The sequence below is a fragment of the Dasypus novemcinctus genome, chromosome 12, assembly GCF_030445035.2.
Source record: "Dasypus novemcinctus isolate mDasNov1 chromosome 12, mDasNov1.1.hap2, whole genome shotgun sequence".
In the NCBI taxonomy this organism is placed as follows: Eukaryota; Metazoa; Chordata; class Mammalia; order Cingulata; family Dasypodidae; genus Dasypus; species Dasypus novemcinctus.
The window spans coordinates 37,551,580-37,575,393 of NC_080684.1; the positions used below are offsets into that span (position 1 = coordinate 37,551,580).

Genomic DNA, 23,814 nt, shown 5'->3' on the forward strand with positions numbered 1-23,814 from the left:
TACAACAGAGGCGAGGAGCCTGAAACCCTGAAGGCTGCAGGGGATGGAAAGACACTCCTGGGCCTCGAAGAGAAGAGAGGCAAAGACAGAAAGAGGAGGGAGAAGGGAGAGATGGGCGAGGAAAGGAGAATGAGAGGGACCCCAGCCCCTCCTTGAACTGGCACCCTCCACACGACCAAGGGCGACCAGAGGCCCCAGGCCTTGCCCACCTGCCCCCGGCTCTGAGCTGACAGCGCCTTCAGCCCTGGGAGCAGGAAAGCAGGAGAGGGAGCAGCAGCTGCGTGTGCTCCTGAAATTGCTTCTGAAAATGACCAGACACTTCACTGGGCAAGTGACGACAATTTGGGCCCTGGGAGCAGGAGATGAGGCAGAGAGCGGGGGCGGTCGGGCTCGGGTGGCCCACCGCCCTCTCTGCCAGGCAGGATCTCCTCGGCCAGATTCTGAGAAGTCAAGAATGGGGGGCGCTGTCGGGTGGGGAAGGCTGGCCAGGGGCCAAGCTACCCCACTTTGGGCAAGCCCCCCCCAAGACAGGCTGAGCATCTCACCCGCCTGGAGAGAGCCGACTCCTGGGTCCAGACTCAGCTCAGAACAGGGTGTGCCAGAGGCTCCTGCGGCTTGTGCTCTGAGAGCAAGATTAATTTGCAGGCAGGAAGAACAGTGCATCAGGCCTCCCCGGCCAGCCTGATTACCTGGGCTGTGAGCCGCCTGCTGGTGGAGGTGAGGGAGAGACCCCGGCCTCAAGGCACGGTGAACTCAGCGGAGGAGTCAGGGAAGAGGCAGGGAAGGCAGAGCTCGCGAGAGGAGGAGGCGCCAAGCACAGGCGGCCATTTGCCGGCTCTCAGAGCTCAGATATAAATACTGCACCTAGATGGGCTGTCTGTTCGCCAAAGGTGAAGAGAGGGCTGACACGAGACAGTCTATGAGGAAGTAGATGTGAAGGGGGGTGGAAAAGATTAAAAGCATTTTACAAAATAGTACATATTACTATTAGTCAGAGCCCACAGAAACAGGGATGAGATGGTGCGAGACAGATGGAGACAGAGGAAAAGATGACGATGATGACACACAGAGAAAATAAACAAAGGCAAGAGGGAAGAGGTCGAGTCATAAGGAAAGTCTGGGTGGGGCAGCCTTGCCTGTCCAAGTGTCACCAGCTGCAGGACCCAGCTGTGGGACAGTGATTAGCAAAGATGGCTGGCAGCAGCCTGGCACCTGGGGTGTATGGAGAGGAAGGGGTTGCCAGGGGGGTGGGTGTGAGCAGCCCAGCGCTGGGCTTGGGGGTGGGGCATGATTGAGCTCCTAGATGCAGGGCACCCTGCCTACCCCCAGCTCACCTCAGCTTACGTGAGTCCTCCAGCCTTGAGCGCCTTTTCTGACTTAATCTCCAAAGGATCCCAGTTTCCGCCAAGACAGGGATCCTTGTTTCTTCCATCAGGGACACACTTAATGAATCAGGCCATTGGCCACCTGCGACCTGGGTCCCATCCCCGACCCCCCCTTCCCCACCCCAGCCTCTCCATCAGAGCTCAGCGGGTCAAGGAGCCCGGAGACAATTTCCCTTCTTTTCTAGTGTTATTATCTGCCTTAGCTGGCTCCAAGGAGCCTGAGCGAGGGGAAGGAGAGTGGGGGAGGGGAGCTAAGTGTAACTGGGTGAGAAGATGGGGGGAGGACATGGGAGCCACCCAAACTCAGCAAACCGCACAGAAGGCATGTTTTATTAGTGGGCAGAGGGTGAGGGTGGGAGGAAGCCAAGTTTGGAGGAGACACTGGAAAGGTTCGGGAGAAGAAAAGTTCTCTTCAAGGGTGCTTCCATCTCTAAACCCCACCCCACAATCAGAGGGTTGGACAAGCAATCCTCCTGAAAAGGTGGGTGGAAGGATGGTTGGTGCTGGTCCAGGAGGAGGAAGCTGCTGTCTCGTGTTAGGCCCCCGCCTCACTGTACGGTCACCTCCAGGCAACGACTCCCCTTCTTCTTGCAGCTGAGCTTGCCATCCCCACCACCCCTAGGGCCCTGGACGACCTTGACAGCCACACTGCTCTCCTTGAATTTCACTGAGAAGCTGGAGGGGGGTAGACAAGAAAGACAAAGCTAGCGCCCCATCTCCTCATAGCCCTGCCCCCACATTTTCATAATCACTCCACCTCCCCTCCCTGAGGCAAGTCCATCCCCAGAGAGAGGGGGGTGGGGGCACTAAGAAACCCTTCTTGAGCCTCCACATGGCATGCCCCACTTTCTCCCGTGCCAGTTCTCCCAGTCACGAGGGCCGACGGTTCGGTCACCGGCCCAGGCCCTCCCTCAGCCCCAGCTCGTGGCCCTACTTCTCAGTCACGGTGACGGGCAGCTGCCGCTGCGTGGCATCCAGCACAGCGCGGGACAATCTCGTCAGCAGTTCAATCACGTGCCCGCTGACCAGCAGCAAGTCCCCCTTGGAGCCCAACGATGACGTCTGAGGAAGAGGAAGAAGACGTCGGGGAAGGGATTGGTTTTTCACCTCATCAGATGATGAAGGAACAGGCCGGGTGAGGGGTCTGGTCCCACAGCCTCCAGGCCGCCCCAGCCCCGTGCTGCCGCCCCCTTCTCCTGTCTGAGACTCTGCCCCCACCGGGAGTGAGGCTCCGGCACCTCACTCAGATGCAGGCTAAACAGCCCATCCCTGAGGCTGCTGACCGACACCCCAGCCACGCGGTCCAGCCCAATGACGATCTGGGCCTGGGACTTCTTGGCGTCCGCGAGAATCACCCGCCCCTTGGTCAGGAGGAAAATCCGAGAGGAGGTCTAGGGACAGAACGTGAGAGGTGAGTAAAGGCAGGGATTGACCGCCACCCCACCCCACCCCACCCCACTCCACTCCACTCGGAGCCAGAGGCTTCTTGGAGGAAAACCCAGAGTTCACACACAACCAGCCCGGCCTGCTTTTCAGCCGCCGGCCCCACGGCTCTGGATCAGACCATGGCAGGAGTTGAGGAGGCTAGCCGTCACCTTGCCGTTGCCGCGATTGACCTTCTTCACGGTCTCTGCGACCAGCACAGGCCCTTCCTCCCCGCCCTTCAGCTTCTGCAGCTTGGGATTCCCTTGCAGCCCGATGTAATCACCGCGGAATGGTAGGGGGACACTGAGGACACATGGGAGGGTGGGCAGTGGAGACCAGTCTTCACCGCTGGCCCCCCACGGCCCTGTGCCTCCCTCCCAGAGTCCCCATCTTAGTCCTCTATACCCCCTCGCCCACCCTCCACCACATGGTCTAGCTCAGGGGTTCTCAAGGTGTGGCCTCCGACAAACAGCAGCAGCAGCACCTGGGAACTTGATAGAAAGGCAAATTCTTGGGCCCCACCCCAGACCTGCTGAATCAAATCAGAAACACTGAGGAGCAGCCAAGCAACCTGCCTGTTAAGGGGCCTGCCAGGTGATTCTGATGCTCATGGACTAAAGCCTGAGAACCACCTAGATCAGCCAACCCCACCAGCGGAATCTCCTCTTTGCACTTGAAGAAAGGGGCTGCAAGGGTCTGGGAGGCCCTCACCTCTGGGGATATGAAGCCTTCTTGCCCTTGAACAGTTCACTGGCACAGAGCTTCTCCCTCAGGACCTCTACCTGCTTCGGGGACAGCTGGTCCCGGAACTTCTTGCACTGGTGATGGGAGGGCAGGAGCTCAGATGGTGGAGGGAGAGGGGCAGGGCTGGGGGACAGAGGTGGGAGGGAAGCTGTTGGGACAGGAGCATTTCCCGAGAGACATGGAAGGAGGACAGGGACTAGGGTACACTCGGGCAAAAGAGAGACAGAGGCACAAGGGTAGGTGCCCGACACTTCAGAGAGAGGGCAGGGGGTGGAGGGACACTGAGGACAAGGGCAGGAACTGAGGGCATGCAGAGGGAGGTGAGTGAAAGCAGTTGAGGACAAGCACCAACAGGGATCTGTGCTCAGCACACAGTGCAAGGCCCAGTCCCAGATGGATGCTCAGTAGTTCCTGAAAAAGAACAAAGGAGAGGGAAGGTGTCTGGGTACGAGGGGTGCTGCCCAGGGCCCCACTCACCTTCCACTGGTGGAAGAGCTGCTGCAGCTCCTGATTAGCTCTGTGAAAATACTTGTAAGGGGCAGCTGGCCACTTGTTGTCCAAGACATTGGTAGAAGGCAGGCTGTTCTTGAGCCCCAGTAGGAATTTCTGTGCCTGGGTTGGGAGCAGGGACAGAGCAAGTGGAATGAGAAGAGACGCTTTCTGGTGTGTACACTTCGCACCCAGAGGCTGCCACTTAAAAGGAAGGATGCCACCTCTATGGGAGCAGCAAGTGGAGCTGAGAAGGTGAGGGAATCACCTGCCTGGATCTCTTTCAGTGCGAACTGTAGGCTTGGAGTTGGGAGGTGAGGGCACAAGAGGGAGATTGGAAGGCGGGAAGAATTGGTTTAATCAGTGCTACCTAGGGCAGCAAGCTGGCCTCAATATTTTGTTGCTGGAGCTTCCTGATTCTCTCGGCTCGCAGCGGTCCACAGTTGGCTGCTGCTGCCTGTGCTGGCTGTTGGACCAGCCCAGTCCAAACACTGCAGCCTGGCATCCAGAGTCCTCCACTTAGAGTCCAGCTTTAGGTCACAGGGTCCCCTGCATTTCCCGGCACGACAGCCAGGCAGGACTACTTGTCAGGTCCTTGTCCCCACCCATGTGGTGTCACTCTGCCCCTTTAGCTCAGGCTGTACTCTTAGCTCAACTCTGTTAAGCCACATCCTCCACTTTGAGATTCAGTCCAAAGCCCTCCCTGATTCCCCTGGCCAGGAGTGGCCTCTCCTTTCTTTGAGGGCCCATAGCACTTGGTCTATACCTGTGTCTATGTGCTACAAGTTCTTTATGTGGAAGTCTCCCTCTTCTAGACAGTAAGTCCTTGGAAGGCAGGACCCCAGATCTAGAATTTTTTCACCATTCAACATTTATTGAGCACCCGCTTTCAGCTGGGCACTGTCTAGGTCAGGCACCCAGCAGTGAACAGAGCAGACAGTCTTTATTCTAACAGCTTTCATTCTACGGTGAGTGGAAAGGAGACAGAGCACAAGCAAATATATGTAAAACATAATATAATGTAGTGATAAGTGCTTTAAATGAAATGCAATGCTATCTGCATTGACAAGGGCAGGGCCAGGGCAGAACTAAACGGTAGCACGATCCAGGAACAGAGAGAAAGGCAGTGTGGCTGCAGTAGCCTGAGTAAGAGGAGAGAAGGGGGGAGAGGGGGCCAGAGGCAGACCACAGTGGGCCTTGTAGGCTGTGGGCAAGACTTGGGCTTTTATTCTGAATTATATGGGACACCATTGGAGAGTTTTGAGCTCAAGTGTAACATAATCTAACCTAAGTTGTTTTTTCAATTTAATATAATTTGTTTTTTGAAAGTTTTTAAACTTCAGAAAAGTTAAGTAAACTGTTCAATGAACATCAGTAAACGTCATCTAAATTTATCAACTTACAGTATTAAAATATTACCTCATCTGTTAATTGCTGTCAATGACACATACATGCTCATATAAATATATAAACATACCCCCCATACCATCCTGAAGTAGGTTACAGATATTATGACATTTTCCCCTAAAATATCAGCATGCATTTCCCAAAAACCAAGACATACTACACATCACTGCTCTATCACCACACCTAAGAAAATAAACATTAATTAGAAACACTCATCCAACAGCAACCCATACTTAAATTTCCCCGCATGTCCTTTATACATTTGTTTTTTATTTTTCTTGATCCAGGATCCAATCAAGTGTCCCCTGTTGCATCTGCTGAGTCTCCCCTAATCTAGAACAAGGACTCTGAAATCTTTAAATCATGAGAGCACCCAGCACCCTGCTTGTTTACAGGTAGAATTACGAAGGTATTGAAAATGACTCGATCTTGGGTACTTCCAAATGCTTGGACTTTTTATGAAAATTTTTCATTAAAAAATTAGAAAAAGAGCCTGGTATCTACCACTCTCTAATTCTCCAGGAACTCCCAAGCTCTTGTGGGGAGCTTCTGCTCCTGGAAGGTCTACTGGGCTCGCTCCACAGGATCTGGGCCTGCGAGGCCTCCAGTTCACCCCCGAGTCCCCAGTCCTTGGACTGGTTTGACTGTGGGCATCTCCCATAATCCCTTTTGCTCCGATTCCCGTGGATCTTCTGACAGTTTTTTGTGTTTTTTCTAAATCCAGAAAATGCTCTCTTCCCTGGGGCAGCCCCCTTCCCTCAGGTCCTTCCAGGGCCAGGGATGTCTTATTGCCCAGGCCTCAACTAGGGGTGGGAGAGCAGTAGTAGACAGTGGTTAAAAGGTCTGGAGTCAATTTGAACCCCAGCCCTAGGCACTTAGCAGATGGGGGGCCCCCAGCAGGTTATTTAACCTCCCCAAGCCTTACTTTTACCTATAAAATGGGGAAAGAACCGAGCTCACTTCACAGTTGTTTAAAGCGTTTTGTGAGTTGAAGCATGCCAAGAGCCTAGTGCATAGTAAGCGTTCAAAAGAGAGTGGATGCTGTCCTAGGTATGGTCAAGGCAATGGCAAAATGTATGGAATAGCAGATTGGCTGGGGGAATCAATGCTCAGTGGCCCTCGGCAGGCTCCGATGGGGGAGCCATTGACGGAACTCTTGGTCTAAACCCAGCAGCTTCTGGGTTGACATTCAGCAGCTGCCTGAGAATACACAGGTGAAAAGATGGAAAAGGGGGCAGTCAGGAGATAAGAGCAAAATCAGATTATAGGCCTCAGGTATGTAGCAGGAGAACACATAAGCCGTGCAGGCAGGCAGACACACTGGAGCCAGCAAGAGAGGAGACAGACTTCCTCTCCTCAGCCAAAGGATCCAGCCTTCCCCACAACCGAGGGGCTCCAAGTGATTGACTCACATCGGAACGAGCATGGCTAGTAAGAGTCCTAACTGTTAAGTCAGCGGCGGTCAGTTGTAACGGGTACCAGCCCTCTACCCCAGGTCACCTCCTCCTCTGCCTCTCCAGCCTTCCCAGGGCCTCACTGGAAATGCTGCTCTCGCTGTCTGGTTTCCCAGCTGCTCAGCACCATCGCTATCTGCTGGAAATCACTCATCTCTTGCCCTGTTTTCGCCCACTGGAAACTACATAGTTAGAATGCTTATCCAGGCCCTGGCTTCTTCCTGCCCGCCCTGGCCTGAATCCTCCAGGATTAAGACAGGTCCTTCTTCCTGGGCTCTCCAGCTGACTCTTCTGCTGGAGTTTCAGAGGCGAGAGAGCGCCATGGGATTCCTCACTGCTGCGCCAAGAGCGATCTCTTCAGGTTATGCTAGTTAATCTTCAATCTGCTATTCAAAGAGACTCAGCCTCTGCAGCCATTTGTTAAACATCCAGCCTCAGCCTCCTAGGGGCCCAGTCCCGCCCGGGCCAGCTGGAGGGTGTGCCCTTCCGGCCAGCAGGCTGCCTGGAATGGCCAAAAAGCTCTCTGATTCTGCCCCCAGGGCCCTAGAGGCGGGGCCTGCTCCCTGAGGCTGCTACCCTCCCTCTTCTCCCAGGATTTAGAACAGTCAGATCCAGGAGGAGCTAGGAAAGCTTTGAATCACCTCTTCTCAAACCCCACAGTTCCTCTTTCAAACCTGCCCTCCCTCCACTCCCTCCCCCACCTCCCACCTCCACTCTCACCACTCACCATCCTCTTGTAGATGAAATCTGACAATATGAGGGTAGCCCCTGACCGGAAATACTTTCGATATTCCTTGCGGGCCTGCAGGGACATACAAGAAAGAAGACAAAGTGGAGACGGACAGGGTACAAGGAAGAGGTCTACCATTTTTGACCACAAAGAGCTCTAGAATGAGGTAAAGGGCTGAGATGTAGCTGGAGGGAGGGGTCAAGTCAGACAACTCAGTATCGAGGAAGACTCTTAAAGCAGAAGGCAGAGTGTCCCCCCCACGTCCCCCAGTCAGAGGCACACCCTGACCTTCATGTCCAGATTCCCCCAACACACACCACACTCTCAGCTCGCAGACAATGACACACCGTGCACTCGCAGACAATGACACACCGTGCACTCGCACTGGGGTAGGTCCTGGAGGCAGGCTTGACTTCCTCTCTGCTAGTCTTTCTCCCTAGCAGCTGGCACAATCCAGAGGTTTCCATGTGGGGGACGGAACCACGGATGTGGAGGAAATCCCTCTTCCCATCCCCATTACCTTCCACCCTCTCACAAAGGCCTGGATCAACATTGCCGATGCTTTCATCTTCCCGTAGTGTTTCTTTTGCTGCAGAAAACATTGGGCCGGTTAGTGAACCCCTTGATGGACTTGCCCACCCAAACCCTGCCTCCCGCATCCCACTAGAGTGAGGGGCCTGGACTTTGGGGGTGACTGATACCATGTTGCCCCGAAACCAGGAGGAGATGAGGATCTGACTCTTGCGCATCAGCTGGTAGTGCACGCGGCAGCGCCAGCCCCGGTACACCTTCTGGATGAGCGTGGCCAGCTGCTGGAGTCTGAGGCGCCTTTGCTCCTCCAGGTAGAACAGCTGGTGGTGGCGAGAAGGGGACAGAGAAGCTGGCCCAGGGAACAACAGTGCTTTCCTCCCATGCCGCCGGTTCAGAGGCTTCCCAGTCAACATTTCATGTTTTACGTGATCGCTGCTAGCTCAATCATTTATTCATTCATTTACTTAACAAGCATCTACTGGATGGTTATGCTATAGCTGGTACTGTGCTAGGAGCTGGGAAACCAAACAGGAGTGGAACATTGTCCCTGCCCTCCAGGAGACCACTTCAGGCAGGGGCACTCAGAGGGCCATGCGAGGGCACGGGGGCGTGCAGGGGACCCCAAGACTCAGCTCATCTGCAGTGAGGAGACTGCCCCACTCACTGTCCATTCCAGATTCTAGAGCCTCCCCTCCCCTCCGGCCTCCCTCGGTGGGCTCTCTCACTCTTCTGCCTTCCCACCCCCACCAAAGACAAGTTCATTCTCAAACTCACAGTCTTGGGACTTCTAATGAAGATCTTTGTCTTCCCAAAGGCCAGCTCCTCTGGGGCCATACTCAGCTCTCCCAAGACCTTCTCGACCCCCTCCCTGCAGGGGCAAGTGAGGGAAAGCTGCAGAGGGATGGCCCAGGAGAGGCTGCCTCCACTTTAACCTTAGCCCTTTTCATCCTGGGCCCAAACAGATTCAGAGCCCCTGAAGAGTAAGAATTCATTTCCCCAAAGAGCTATTCACCGGACCTCAGCAGAAGAGCACAGCATCATCCCCTCCTGGTCCTTCCCCTATGGACGGCCCCTGCCCTGCCCTGCTCCCGGGTCTCCCCACCGGGTCTTACCGATCTCCTCCACTCCAGCGAGGCCAGGTGCTCCGGCTCAGCAATCGGTACCTTTCCAGGAAGGGCCTGTAGCCCTGGCGGTAGGCATAGCCTGCCCGTCGTACCCGCACATTCTCCAGCAGCCCCAGGTACCGGACCTGGGCTTCCACCAGCTCGGAGGAGAAGTGACCTTGCTGCTGCTGCTCATTGGGCTTAATGCACCTGTCGGAGGGGGGCGAGTCACGGGCTTCAGGACCCAACACCTCTGCCAGGGTAGCCCACCCCGGTTCTGCATCCATTTCCCTTTGTTGAAAAACTTCATAGGAAAGGGTCACAGTGGCCTTCCCAGCGTCACTCACTGCGGAGTGGTCCCTCCCAAAGCCTGATGCTCTCTCTCCTCCTTCAGGAGTTTCAGCTCCTCCCCTGGCCCTGCTGTACATGAGGAAAGGGCCTCGGATCCTCTCATTCCAGAGACTGTCCCCAAGGGGCCTGCTCTTCAGGGCACAGACCCTGCACATGCCAGCCTGTACGCAGCCTGTTCACTGTGTACCCAGCACGTCACCTGATGTAGTTGGGGTTCTTGGAATACAGGTTCTTCATGAGGATGGCCACAGAACTCTTGAACTGGGTCCCAGCAGTCGGGGGGCGTTTGAGAGATGCCTGCTTGGGATTGCCCTCAGGAAACAAGGACCGGAGGAGGGGGTGCTTGGCCCTCCACATGGTCTGGGACAGGTCCCGGAAGAGGAGGTCATTATTCTTGTCAATGAAGCCAGCCACATTGTACATCACCTGGAGAGGGGCGGCTACTGGTTTGGAAGCCCCACGACCTCATCCCAGCACTCGGCCGCCCAATCTCATTGTCAAGTACCCCCAACTCTCATCTCCCCACTGACTTTTCCCATGCCCAGCCCTAGACGTTGCCCTCCAGCCCTGCCACATCACCTTGCCCGCATAGTGGAGGATGCGGAAGCAGCTGAGGCCCATGGTTTGGTCATACTGGCGCTGGGCGTTCTGGGTGACTTTGCTCTCGTAGTGGGTGTGCTTGGAGAAGAGCTGGTTGAGTTTCGCGAGGAAGGTGGAGTCGCTGACCACCCCTGGCCGCAGGCACTCCTCATCCAGCATGGCCAGGATGCCTCGCTGACCCTGGGCCGGGGGGAACAAGATCAGCCTCACCTGGACCTGTCCTCCAAGAGGCCCCTGTTCTCACCACTGCCCCCTCTGCCTCCTCTCATCCTTTGCTCATTATCATCCTTTACAAGTAGGGCGGGGTAGAGGTGGGACAGGATCAAGAGCAGCATGTTCAGGTAATCTGGAAAGCGAGGTCTCCTAGAGCTAAGAAGAGGATAACTCACATGCTCAATGAGGTTACAGATGATGCCATTATCAAAGTAGTCCACCTTTGTCCACGGTATGCCCTGGTGAGGGAAGACGTGGCAGATTACAGGGAGCAGGCCCAAGATAAATCCCCAGAGAGCTCACCAGATCCAGAGCCCCCTCCCCTACCTCACAAGGGACCATCAGAAAGGCCCTTAGTTAAGAGGCTCCTTGGTGTGCTTCCTGTTGCCCTCCCTACCCCTCCAAGGTGGGTGGAGAATCGAGGCGGGGTCAGACAAATGGAAGGTCCCAGAGCAGCTATGAGGGAGGTGAGACCGGGCAGGGAGCCCTGCACGTGGAGTAGGATGGAGAGGGCGTGTCATATGCAGGGTGAAGATTGGGTTAGGGATTACCCCAGCATGGGAATGGGGAAGGATTGCGCAAGTGGAAGAGCAAAAGTCCACACCTCTCTGGTAACGAAGAATTATAAAACCTGAGCCCAGGAGTGAGCTTATCATTAAAGAGCAAAACTAATCTGACACATCTTCAAAGACCTCCATCAGTGATTCTCAAGTTTGAATGGACATCACAATCACGATGGAGAGCTTGTTAAAGCACAGACTGCTGGCTCCCACCCCCAGAGTTTCTGATTCAGTAGGTCTGGGTAGAACCAGGGAATCTGCCTTCCCAACACTCTCCTGGGCCAGGCTGATGCTCTTGGTCCAGGACCACGCTTTGACAACTATTGGTCTACATGATACCTTGGGACTGTATAATTTTAAAAAATAAAATTTAAAAACAGGAATGGAACTTGCTGGACATCAGCCCTGCAGGCAAGATAGCGCCTGACCCCAGCCCGGTCCCAAGGGCCCTACATCCCAGGCTGAGGCCATTCCCAGGTGGGGCTGGAGAGTTCGAGACTTTTCTTCCCTCCTCTCTCACAGGTCTTTAGAGAAAACCAAGTGGAATAAGTAAAGTTGCCCTTCCCCTACATCCCATAAACACTTCCCCCAACTGGTTAAGTGACTTATGATATCCTTACAGTCCCATGTAGGTGTAAAAAAAAAAAAAAAAAAAAAACAGGGATCTTTACATACTGATATGGAAAGACCTCTTGTTAACAGATGAAGGCAAGGTGTAGGATAGAATGCATTTACTGCCATTTGTAAAAACATCTGTGGGAAAATATATTTTCAGGTTGGCTTGTACACACTTACAATGCCCCTGAAAGAAGGCCCACTTGATTGCCTCTGGCTATGGAGGGGAACTAGGAGGCTGGGGCAGGGGAGGGAGGGAGACTTTCACTATACACACTTTTAAGCTTTTTGAGTTTTGAAACACAGGAAGGTTTCAAAACTCAAAATTGTTCAATAATTAAATTTCAGGGAAGCAGACTGACCCAGTGGTTAGGGCATCTGCCTACCACATGGGAGGTCCGCAGTTCAAACCCCGGGCCTCCTTGACCTGTGTGGAGCTGGCCCACGTGCAGTGCTGCTGTGCGCAAGGAGTGCCCTGCCACTCAGGGGTGTCCCCCGCGTAGGGGAGCCCCACGCGCAAGGAGTGCACCCCGTAGGGAGAGCCACCCAGCGTGAAAGAAAGTGCAGCCTGCCCAGGAATGGTGCTGTACACACAGAGAGCTGACACAACAAGATGATGCAACAAAAAGAAAACACAGATTCCCAGTGCCGCTGATAAGGACAGAAGCAGTCACAGAAGAACACACAGCGAATGGACACAGAGAGACAGAGAGCAGACAACTGGGCGGGGGGGGGGGGGGGACAGAAATAAAAAAATAAATCTGTAAAAAAAAATTAAATTTTAAAAATAAAAACATGCGAAAGAACTAAATGGAGCAGGTGTAGCTCAGTGATTGAGCACCTGCTTCACATCTATGAGGTCCCAGGTTCAATCCCTGGTACCTCCTAAAAATACATATATATATTTCCACACATTGCAACCACATTACCTAAAATTTTGCATAACAGATTCCTGAGAGCTCACAAGGGAACATTGCTGGGAGGGTTTTAACAAGTGAGACTTTCAGCCATTCACACTTTGGGATGGATGAGCTCAAGCAGAGGACTTTTCTAACACCTAGACATAGAACATGGGGCTTTTTACTGGGTCAGGGAGGGAGTGTGGAGATGTTGCGCCATGGGGCACTTCTGTCGAAGTCGGGGATCAGGGTGCTACAGGAGGAGATGGCAACAGCGGCCAGGGCCCTGGAGGGCACAAAGGACTCAGATGTTAGAAAAGGACACAGAAAGGGATGTGGTGGGTGCCAAGCCCAGGAGACATGTCCCTTCTAGGTCTGGAGCACAGTCTGACAAAGGCCAGCCTCCACTGTCACTTCACTCTTGAAAGGACTCTCCACACTCCCGTCCATCACCCTGCGGCCCTCCTGACCTGGCCTGGAGTGGGGAGTGGGGAGCCTGGGAGAGGCAGGGATGGAGAGCAGAGAATTAGGGCTACTTGGTAATGCTGGAATATTCAGCTGTGCAAGGGGAAATTTTTGCCTTTTGTGATCCCAACTGGGGACGACTTAGGGGAAATTATGATCAAGGAGGAAGATTTGGCAAATGCCTAGAAGTCATTTAAGAAAGGGGAAGTAGGGAGAAGACTTACCTCCCTGTTATATTCCTCTTGTTCCTCTTTCAGTGTCAGCTCTATGAACACCTGCTGTAGCTTCTCGTTGCAGTAGTTGATCACAAATTGCTCAAAGCTATTATTCTGAGGGAGTGTACGTGGGTTAGAGAGAGGCAGAGCAGCTCACCCGAGACCCCCTTTCCTCTTGACCCGACCACTTTGAGCCTTCCTGCCTCGAACCCTAGGGAGGGACTAATTGAGTGGATCTCTCTCACCAATAAGATTTCAAAGCCGTAAATATCCAGGACCCCCATGACCTTCTTCTTCTCCCCAGTGCCGACCTGAAGAGGAGGAAGGATAAATCTGAGGCCAGGCCCCTCTGCACACCAGGCTGGGCCCTTCTGGGCAGACGTGGTTGAAACAGGGGCCAAACAGAGCTGGGGGAGTTGGAAAGAAATCCTTGTGATTTATTCTCCTTCCTCCTCCACATGCTGGAGAACAAGCAAGGATAGGGGAAAGGGACAAAAGGAAGATGCAAATCAGGTCCAGAATGGTGCTGCCCTGGCAGGAGGGAGAGACATTCAACTCCTCTGGGGTAATAACCTGCCCTCACATTTGTGGAGCTGTTTACAAACAATCTCACATCCTTATTTCATTCCTTCTTACCATAACCCTATAAGGTATGAGTATTCTCATTTTACAGATATAAACTCAAATTTCAGAAGGGCTAAAATTTTACCCAAACCTGGATTCAAATTCCATTTTACCCTGCTGCTGTCCCTGAGTACCTTCTAAATATATGGCACTTTCATGTACATAATTTTTAAAATAACAGCTTTATTGAACTATACCTCACATACCATAAAAGTCACCCTTTTAAAGTGCACAAGTTAGTGATTTTAGTAGGTTCACAAGGTTGTGCAACCATTACCATTACCTAATTCCAGAATATTTCATCAACCCAGAAAGAAACCCTGGTCCTGTTAGCAGCCACTCCCTACACCCCTGGGAATCACTACTCTAACTTCTCTTCTCTTGGATTGGCCTATTCTGGACATTTCATATAAAGGAAACCACACAATTGGTTGCCTTTGTGTCTGATTTCTTTTGCTTAGCATAATGTTTTCAAGGCTTACCCATGTCACGTGTATCAGGGCTTCATTCCTTTTTATGACTTTTCATTATTCTTTTAAAGATACTGCATTGTATAGATAGACCACATTATGTTTATTCATTCATCAGTTGATGGACATTGGGCTATTTCCACTTTCTGACTACTATGAATAATGCAGCTAGAACATTTGTGTACAAGTTGGTGAGTGGCCGAGTGTTTTCGATTCTCCTGGATATATATCCCAAAGAGAGGAATTGCGGGGTCATATGGTAACCAAGCACGTAGTTTCACCTGATCCTCACTAAGCCCTGCGAAGTGGGGAGCATTAATGCCCCACTTTCTAAACTGGGAAACCCAGGTTCAGAATCTCTGTAAAATTGAAAGGCCACACAGCTAGTAAGTAAGGCAGCCAGATTGCCTACCTCCAAAACCAGGGAGGTTTCCAGGACACACTACTGGAAGGAACCGTTCCCCCAACTCCTCAACTTCCTTACTCTGTTCATCTCAGAATCCGAGTTACGGAAACCAGGACGAGAACGGTGAGACAGAGGAAGGAGAGTGTTGAGGGAGGAGGGCTCTCTCACCTTGATGCTCTCGTTGATTCGGTTTATTATCCAGTTGAAGAGGCGGCTATAGATGTTCTTGGCCAGGGCGTCCCGAGCGTACTGTGCCTGCAGGCCAGGCCAGGGTGGTCAGTGTGGGCGGCCCCGGAGCTGACTCAAGACCAGTGCCCTCCCAGAGAGCCCCTTACCTGGATGACAGTCAGTGTAGTGACCACCTTTTCTTTGGTTGTTTCCATTGTCCTGGAGCACAAAGCTCTCTCTAGTTCCTCTGAATTCAAACCCGCTATCTCCCCAATCTCCCCAACACCTAAAGTGACCAGAAAAGGCAACATGGCCTGAGAGAGGGCTTTCCCCCAGGGGAGAGAGGTGGGCCTGATAAGTGAAACTGCCTGGGAGACTGGGCTGGGGAGGCAGGGCCAATCGAGAACATGGCCCTGGGGAAATCTCTGTGTGGAAGGAGAGAAGGGAGATCTGGCACTTCCCATGCATGATGTACTTTAATCCGAGACTCTCCTGAAATAGGTGGGATTATCCCCACTTATTCTGCAGAAGAGTCAGCAGAGACTCAGGGAGGTCCCAGAACATGGGTCTGTCAAACTTCAAAAGCTCTTCTCTTTCTGCCTCCCTGGGAATTCTCACTGAGTCTGTTTGGGGGAGGACTCAGGTGCAGGCTGAGTGGGACTGAATCAGGGTGAAGTGGAATAGGCTGGAGCGGGTGGAAGAGCAGGAATTATAACAGGAGATTCAGGGGTCTTGGGGGGACGGGTGCTCCAGCAAGATGGTTCAAACCTTGCCCATCACGGATGCCACTTGCTGCTATCCCGCTGGCCTGGAACTCGTCTGCCAGCTCCACGTTCCCCAGCTTCAGCACCAGGGCTGTCACCTCTAGCACCTGTTGAATCTCCTCTTCCGAGAACCCAAGCACAGTCATCGCATTCTTGGGGGAGGGAGCAGAAAACACAAACTGGGCTGGTGTTGCCAGTCCAGTGCTTCCTTTCTCAAAGCCTGGGCCTGGGCTCAGGGGATGGCCAAGGGCTCAAGCCTACCCCGCCCTGGCACCCACCTGTACAGCCCTGAAGTTGGAAGCATCATCCATGCCATCCACTGTGGACACTTCCTTGTTCAGGTAGGCATAGCCACTCGTATCCCGCTGGAGCTTCAGAGCCTCTGGGGGGGCCAGTGTGAAGGGAAGTGGGTTAGCACATGGACTCTCTGGAGCCCTTCAGCCTCGACACATCATAGCCCTTGCCCTCAGCTGGCTCACTCATTTATTCAAAGGACCCCTTTTGTTTTAGCTTCTTCCCCCACCTCCTTTGTTTTGGGATCATTAATCCTTCTGACGGTAGACTAAATTTTTAAGTGTGAAGTGTTCGTAGTTGAGTTTTATTCCAGTCCTTATGGAAAAAAAAAGCCTCATTCTCCTCTTCTCCTCACTCATAAATTCTAAATAATAAAAACGAACAGGCAAAACCTCCATCCTGCTCAGATCTCAGTACCTCTGAGAGGATGAGTGTACAGGAAGAAAGGAAAGCACCTATCTCCCACCCACCCCCAGACTCGACACCTCACCCTTGGCCTGGATTGCTTCATTCATTAATTGTTCACTGAGCACCAACGAAGGAGCAGGTACCGTGCTCCCTGGCCCTGACACAGCTTCCAGAAGATTTTTCTCTGATGCTGCAGGAGCTGAACCAGAGAGCTCTATTGTGTTCCCCCATGGGGAATTTCTATCCCAATCCATATCACATGGGTTGTTTTTTTTTGTCAGTCTCACCCACAAATGAGTGACTCATGTATTGAGACCGTGTCTCTCATCTCTGTATCCTGGATGCCTGGCTGGCATCCAGGAACTTTACAAAATAAAAAATAAATAGATCAAGAGAATGGTCAAAGCCATTCTGAGATGGGAAGGATTAGGTTAATCATGGAGATTGAGGGATGTCAGTGATCTATTATACAAATGACCTAAGAATCAGGGAGGGTCCCTCAAACGAGTTTAATGGGAACTTCCCCCTGGAACACAAATTTTGAAATAGAAGTCTGCTAGGAAAAAGGCACCAGGAGGGAGAAAGACTTGGGCCCTTGGTTGATGAGACCCAGCCCAGACTTAGCCTCAACCAATGGATAAAGAGGCCTCCTCTGGCAGAACTGGGAAGAAAAAGACACAAGCGCCCATTATTCAGACAAATTGAAAATGATTGAGGCTATTATGCCAGGAGGGAGAGTGAGTCCTGTGGGAATCTTCAACCATAGATCTCCAGGAGGGGAAAAAGAGACAGGCACAAATCTGGCACAGAATAGCCAAAAACCCAAGGGACAAATCTCTGGGGAACAGACACCCATGGTGCTCACGGCTAGAGAAGGGATTGTGAGCCTAATCTGGCAGGGCCTCAAGTCCCACCAGACCCTGCAGTGATGCCTACCCAGAGCCTCCTTGGGCCAGTCCAGCTCCAGGTCAGGCTAGCTGGAATGAACTCATCCCCAGGACAAGGCAAGGTGCTCCACACCTTCTGTTCCTACAGTCACCTGCACAGGCCTATTTGCTCGGATGATACTGTATTGTAATGTGACTATTCACACATCTGCCGTCCCTAAAAGACTATAAGTTCCTCGAGGACAGGGTCCATGTCTTACTCATCTTTGTATCACTAGAGGCTAACGCAATGACCGTAATAGGTGTTCAAGAGATATTCGAGGATTGAATGAATGGAGCTTCCATAGAACTAGGTAAGCAGAAGAAATCAGGAATAGGGGGAGGCAGATGCAGACCCAGGACAACTTCCACTAGAGCTCACTGAGAGTTTCTTGAGCACTTGTAATATCCTACCAATTTTCCTGCTGATCAATAAACTCCCTTAAACCTCAAGGTAGGAAAGGATGGCAGATGGAAATGAGTGTTCCATTCATGAAGCCAGCTTGGGGAAAGAGGAACCCAGGTGGGACAGAGGAGCAGTGAAGCAGCAATCAGGCTTATCTCTTGCAATAAAACGCCAGGAAAGGAAGAGAACACAGGTCAGGAGATTTGTTCTGAACAATGGGTGAGTAAGGTCCAGGGTGAAGAATGCAGGCCAGGAGAGGTCTTGGGGGATGGGGAGACAGGGAAGGTTCAAAAGGTGAGGACTGTTCCTGAAGGGAACATAGGTTCTGGGGACCCAATGGAGTTGGGGGTGCTCCAGGCAGCACCTACTTAGCAGCTGTGCATCTGCTCCAGCCAGCAGCTGATAGAAGATGTGGAAGTTCCTCTCTCCTTTGAGCTGCTCCACCACCCGGGATTTCTCAAGCAGGTCTGGCCAAGAATCAGATAATAATGTTAGGAAGGCCTGGAAGATACTGTGGCCTCACCCTAAGGCTGCCCTCATCCCTGGTCTCTAGTGGTTGGAAGTCTATTTTCTAATAGTCCTCTTTTGTACCACAGCAGATTAGCAGAGTGGGCAGGCTTAAGAGAGAGGTGGTGAGTGAAAGGGGGAGACACATACAGTTCGTGATGACGCCACCGAGGGGAGCTCCCTTGAAGTCAAACTCAATATCCATGTACTTCCCCTTCAGAGAGACCAGAGAGAGAGAGTGAGACTGACTTTGCTTCATCCTCTTCTTGTCACCCTGCCTGGGAGGGGTCTGTGCTGCATTCCTCCCTCCCAAACCCCCACCCCTGCCCCTCCCAGGCCCGGGAGATGCTCACTCACGAATCGAGAGGAGTTGGTGTTGCGAATGGTCTTAGCATTGCCAAAAGCTGCAGAGATGAGGAGAGCGGAAGTGAGGTGGGGTGGAGGGGAGAGGCAGGGCTCTAGAGGGGGGAAGGAAGGTCTTCCAGTCCTCACACCTATCTTAGATTTTCCATGAGAACAGTGGTTGCTGGGATACTGGGAAAAAAAGGTTTAGGACTGAGGGACTCTAGAGGGGTGAGAGGGGAGGGGAGAGGGAGGGCGGAGGCAGGAAATTCTCACCCTCCAGAACCGGGTTCGACTGAAGCAGTTGTTCCTTCACTGAATTCACTTGCTCGCCTTTCCCGCAGACAGCCGCCACGTAAGACATCACCAGCTTACTAGCCTCTGTCCAAGAGAAACTCCCACATGGCTCCCCACCCAGAGCTGACCCAGCAGCCCCCCACACCCTCCTTAAGGCCCCTCATTCCAGCACCTCACACCCCTCAGAGTCAGAAAAACTGGGAAGGAATTTCTGTGGGGGACAGAACTAGGCCTGGCTTGCAAAGAGACAAAGGGGCTGGTTCAGAGGCGACTCCATGCCGCCTCCAGTTAGGCGTCTCACCTGTCTTCCCAGCTCCACTCTCTCCTGTGATGAGGATACACTGGTCTTGGTCCTGCTCCTTCAGGGACTGGTATGCCAGATTTGCCAACGCATAGCTGGGGGGGGGGGGTGGACAGTGAATGAGATAGGACTAGCCCCGGTCACCATCTGTCACTCAGTACCAGGCCTTGGTTGGACCAGACTGAGGCAAGAAGTGACAGGCCCTAGGAAGGGGCCTCCAGAGGACCAGGGGAGGAAGGGGCCCTGGAGAACCTCCCTCAGGGCAAGGACAGAGGATGCTGATGTCTCACAGCCAGGAAGCTGGGCCTACCTTCCCTCAGCCCCACTACTCACATGTGGGGCTTCAGCTCGTAGAAGGTATAGTCCTGGTATTTGGCAATGAACTCTGGGCCATAGATGGGCAGCTGCTGGTAGGGATTCACTGAGATCACCACGTCCCCAATGTAGGTCTGGAGCCGGGGAAGGAGGAGAAGGATATGAGCTAGAGGGGCAGGTGAGGTGGGGTAGGGAGGTGGGGAGCAGGAGTACATGAGCTCTCTGGCCACATGCCCACAGCTGGCAGCACCCAAACAGCACTCACATAAATTTCTTTGTTCTCATAACGAAGCTGAAGGTTCTTGATCAGAGACTCCTGTGCCAGAGGTTCCAGGAGGACAAGGTCCTCCACACCAATGGAACCTTCCAGGAAAGCCATGTCCGGAGAGGCTACTGATCCTGAGAGTAAGGGGGGGAGAGGGGCAGTTTGATGATGTCTGCTAAGCTTTAGGGGTGAGGGTTGGTGAAGGTGGGACAAGGGTAGGACAGGACTACCTGTCCCTGACCATCAGGGTACAAGGCAGGCACCCAGTAAGCCACAACTGGGAAGTGCAGTGTTTGAAGGAGAGTGAGCTAGAAGGGAAGGGGAAACGAAGCTTCATAACTCAGCCGGGACAGAAAGCTCTCTCCCTCCTGCCTGGCCAGAGTCCAGACTCCCTATCTACCCCCGATTCTCATTCTCAACCCTCTTTCTCTTATAGCCCATTTCAGTCACCCAACCCACCCAATTTTAAAAGTTCTTCCAAAGGTCTCTCCTCTCCTCTCATTGGTAGGGTGAGCTTCATTTTTTAAATAGGAACTGCACAAGAAGATGAGTTAGAGGGCAAGGCAGGAGTTCCTCCATAAAAGAATAGCCAAAAGAGAAAAGTAGGGTTTGTTCCCCCAACAAACAAGTGGTTGCCTCTGGATAGGCCTACAAATCGGTCCCTATTTTTCTATCTCCAGCATTACACCCATTCCTGTAACCTTCTGTGTTTCATGGACTTTGCCCCAGAAAGACACACCTAGCTTTTTAGTAGCAGGCAAGAATAGGCAAGGAGGAGCAGAGCTGGAGCTGCAGGGAGAATTACAGGGCACAGTCCCCACTCAGGAGGCACACAGCAGGTGTCCGCTGAGGAGGAGGCCCAGCAGCCCTCCTCGGTCTGCCCTATGGGGCAGGGTAGGCAGGGTGGCTGCATGCAGGACAGCGCCACCAGTACAATGCCACTCCCCAACAGGAAGAGGAGCCACATCCTCCTCCTCTCCTGGCATCTCTGAACTGGAGCGGGGAGCAGGCATGGAAGGTGGGACAGGAAGAGGGCACCAGCTTCCTTCTCCTTGGCACTCTGCTTTTTCCAATCTCCAGGAAAGGAGAGCACTTGTCATTTCCTATGAAACAAGTGTGGGGGAGCAGTAACACGGATAACGAGTCTCTAGCAATCACGCAGCACTCCCCACAGCCAGGCACTGTTCTAAACACTGCATATACTGATTTATTTGATGCTTACAATACCCCTATCAGGTAGGTAGTATTATTATACCCCACTTTCCAGGTGAAATAAATGGTAAGGTTTAAGTAACTTGGCAGGGAAGGGTGAGAAGCAAAAGGGGATGGGTTGCAGAAGACATCTCCTTTGGATTTGGATTTGAGAGGAGGAATCTAACTGGCTAGGGGTGGGAGAGGGGGAAAGGGAGCAGCCCCAGATGAGGTACCACAAGATGTGGCAAGAGCAGCAGTAAAAGGTCAAGACAGGACTCACCCAACACTGGAACTAGGGTGTAACTTCAGTGCCCCCTTGGAGAATGGTAGATGAAATCGCAATTTGGCAGGAAGGGGGCATAGGAGTCCCAGGTCCCACGGGTGGAGAGGTGCCTTCGTTAGCAGGAGCTGTCCATGGTGTCAGGGAAGTCAGAAAGAGGCTGCCCTCCGCTTGCCAGTGTCCACTCTTCTGGCCTTGCTTTGTGCTGCCTTCTCCAGCCTGGCTCCCTGTGCCAGTCAAGCCAGGAGAGGCCAGAGACCGCGCTCAGCACAAAGTCCGAGGCTGTTCCTGCTAAGGGTGTGGCTCACTTAACCCTTCTGAGGCCTGATGCTCCAGGGAAGAGGCTGAATCGCTTCAGAAAGACCCCCTAGAAAGGGAGGGGGTGTCCGGCCAGCTTTAGCTGAGGGCTCAAATAGAGGCGGGTTCTTGCTCCACTGCCCCCATATTTGGAAATGAGGAAAGCAGAAGAAAAGGAATTTATAACTAAGGGAAAACTTTTCCGAGAGAAGTCAGAAATTTTGTCAAGGAGGGCAGGCTAGGGAGTCGTCTCAGCAAAGAAACAGTTCCTCCCTCAAATCTACCCTTCCTATATAATTGGGGATCAGGGAATGTTAGCGAAATTACTTGAGAAACTAAGCAGACAAAAACTCCCAAATCCCTCCCCACTTCTCTTCCCCTATGAACCAGTCCCGATCAGAGACCCAAAGACTAAAGCTGGTAACAATACCTCACAGTTGTATAGCCTGTCTCAGTTTCACTGCACTCAGCCTGGGAGGTAGGCAGTTCAGATCCTCCATTGAAAAGGAAAACTAGAGGCAAACACTGTGGCTCACAGAGGTTACACAATGTGGCCATGGCTCCACAGCTAATGCAGGACAGAACCCCAGGAGCACACTGCAAGCCTTCTGACCCTAAGTCTGCCATGGTTCCCAGTCCAAGCTCAGATGCTCCTAATTTTAATCCTTCACCCTAGGACAATGAGAAAGACCCAGAGATATCGTTTCCCAGGCCCTGGCTCAGCTGAACATAGCAGCCTCAGATAAAAAGCTTATAAAATCCTATTTTCCTACCCCTTCTTCCACCCAGGAAAATTCCTAAATAGCAGGTTCCTCCTGCTTACCACCCTCTCTCCCAGGCATGCACAAAGATCAAATTAGGTAATTACAGGCACTTAGCTAAAGGTAGAGACTTGACTCTCCAACTCCCAGCCACAGCTGTGTGGTTCAAGGTCCAAACTCTACTGCTTTCACAGAAGCACTCTGCATAAGCCTGGCCCATCAGCAGTTCCATTACCGACCTGTCCTTAAATAATTTATTGATCTATATATTTGAAGAAAAAAAAAAAGGCAGGGAAGAGAGAAAGCTGAGTGGAAGTAATTGTAAGAGCATAATCCATGTATAGGTGGAGCAGTATCAGTGTCTGAGGCACAAGTGGCTACAGATCCCTCACATTGCAGTGGAGGAAACAGACCTAAAGGGAGAAAAACACCTTCCAAGTCACACCACTGTGGCCTAGAGGAGTTGGGACCAGAACCCAGGCCTCCTGCTCCCCAGGCCAGGGTCTACAACTTGAGGCCTATCTGTGTCCACCCATTCACCCATTTATTGAGTGCCTAGTACATGCATGACGGAAGTGACTCTAAAAATGAGATGGCAACCTCAGGTTTTGAAACAGCGCATGAACATCACTGCTAGGGTAACCAACTGTGTGGGTTGCCAAGGACTGAAGTGGGCTCCCTGGACACAGGACTTTGGGTACTAAAATTGGGAAGCTCTGGGCAAGCTGGGATGAGGTGGCCACCCTAAATTAAAAGGTCCACAATACTAGTTCAAGTCAGCTGGGATTTCATGATCTGACAAAAGGTGTCTGGGATGGGAGGAGGAATGGGGGAGCAGGAGGTGGAAAAGGCAGGATTGTGAGCTCCTGCACCCCAAGCAAAACTGAAGGAACTGCGGTTATTGGTCTTCCTGTACTCCTAAATTTCCTTCCTTTCTCCTTCCATCAAAATTCCTAATCCACGGAACGGGCATGAGAGAACTTCTGGGGTGATGGAAATGTCCTAGATGATTGTGGTAGTGGTTACAGACAACTATATCTACTTGCCAAAATGTGGTAAAATTGTATGCTTAAAATTGGTGATTTTTATTGTACACAAGTTATACTTTAATAAAGCTGAAAAAAGAAGAGAAGAAACAATTCCAAAGCTTTTAGTATTAATTTCTGACAGGAGTCGGGAGGGCAGGAATCTGATTAAAATAATTCAAACTTGTAAACCCTTCCACAGGTTATTTACTTTTTAAGATGTCACAGCTTTGCAAATTGGGAATGGAATGCAGGTGGCTACCAGAAGCTAAGAAAGGCAAGGAAAAGATTCTCCCCGAGCCTCCAGAAGGAGTACAAACCTGCTGACATCTTGATTTCAGCCAGGTAAAACACAAGTAACAATTTCAATATCTTTAAAATGTAGCTAATATAAATCTTAATTTCAAATTTCTTTAAAATTGAATACAATTAGAAACATTGTTTATAATACTAAAAATATAGTAACAACTAAAAATCCAAACAGATAATTTTAAGTTATGCATAATCATTAAAAATTGTCATACAAAAAGATGTGGAAAACATGAGGATCGATCTATTAATAATGAATTATATTTACA

General features: G+C 51.9%; 1 protein-coding gene across 1 annotated transcript; it reads right to left on the minus strand.

The window, feature by feature from the left end:
- Nucleotides 1-1,696: 1,696 nt before the first annotated feature.
- MYO1A (myosin IA) lies at nt 1,697-21,449 on the minus strand. The gene is made up of 28 exons (XM_004466156.5): nt 21,154-21,449; nt 19,680-19,813; nt 19,433-19,548; nt 19,100-19,194; nt 18,778-18,882; nt 18,517-18,563; nt 18,310-18,373; nt 18,021-18,119; nt 15,897-16,000; nt 15,623-15,770; nt 15,022-15,140; nt 14,855-14,941; nt 13,432-13,497; nt 13,196-13,300; nt 10,609-10,671; nt 10,199-10,399; nt 9,819-10,045; nt 9,278-9,478; nt 8,940-9,033; nt 8,336-8,485; nt 8,155-8,223; nt 7,632-7,706; nt 4,032-4,166; nt 3,522-3,628; nt 2,981-3,113; nt 2,624-2,776; nt 2,320-2,447; nt 1,697-2,060 (listed from the first exon to the last, which is right to left on the minus strand). The coding sequence occupies exons 2-28, from the start codon at nt 19,791-19,793 to the stop codon at nt 1,934-1,936; spliced, it is 3,132 nt and encodes a 1,043-aa protein (XP_004466213.2). The 5' UTR covers nt 19,794-19,813; nt 21,154-21,449; the 3' UTR covers nt 1,697-1,933.
- Between the last annotated feature and the right edge of the window lie 2,365 nt (nt 21,450-23,814).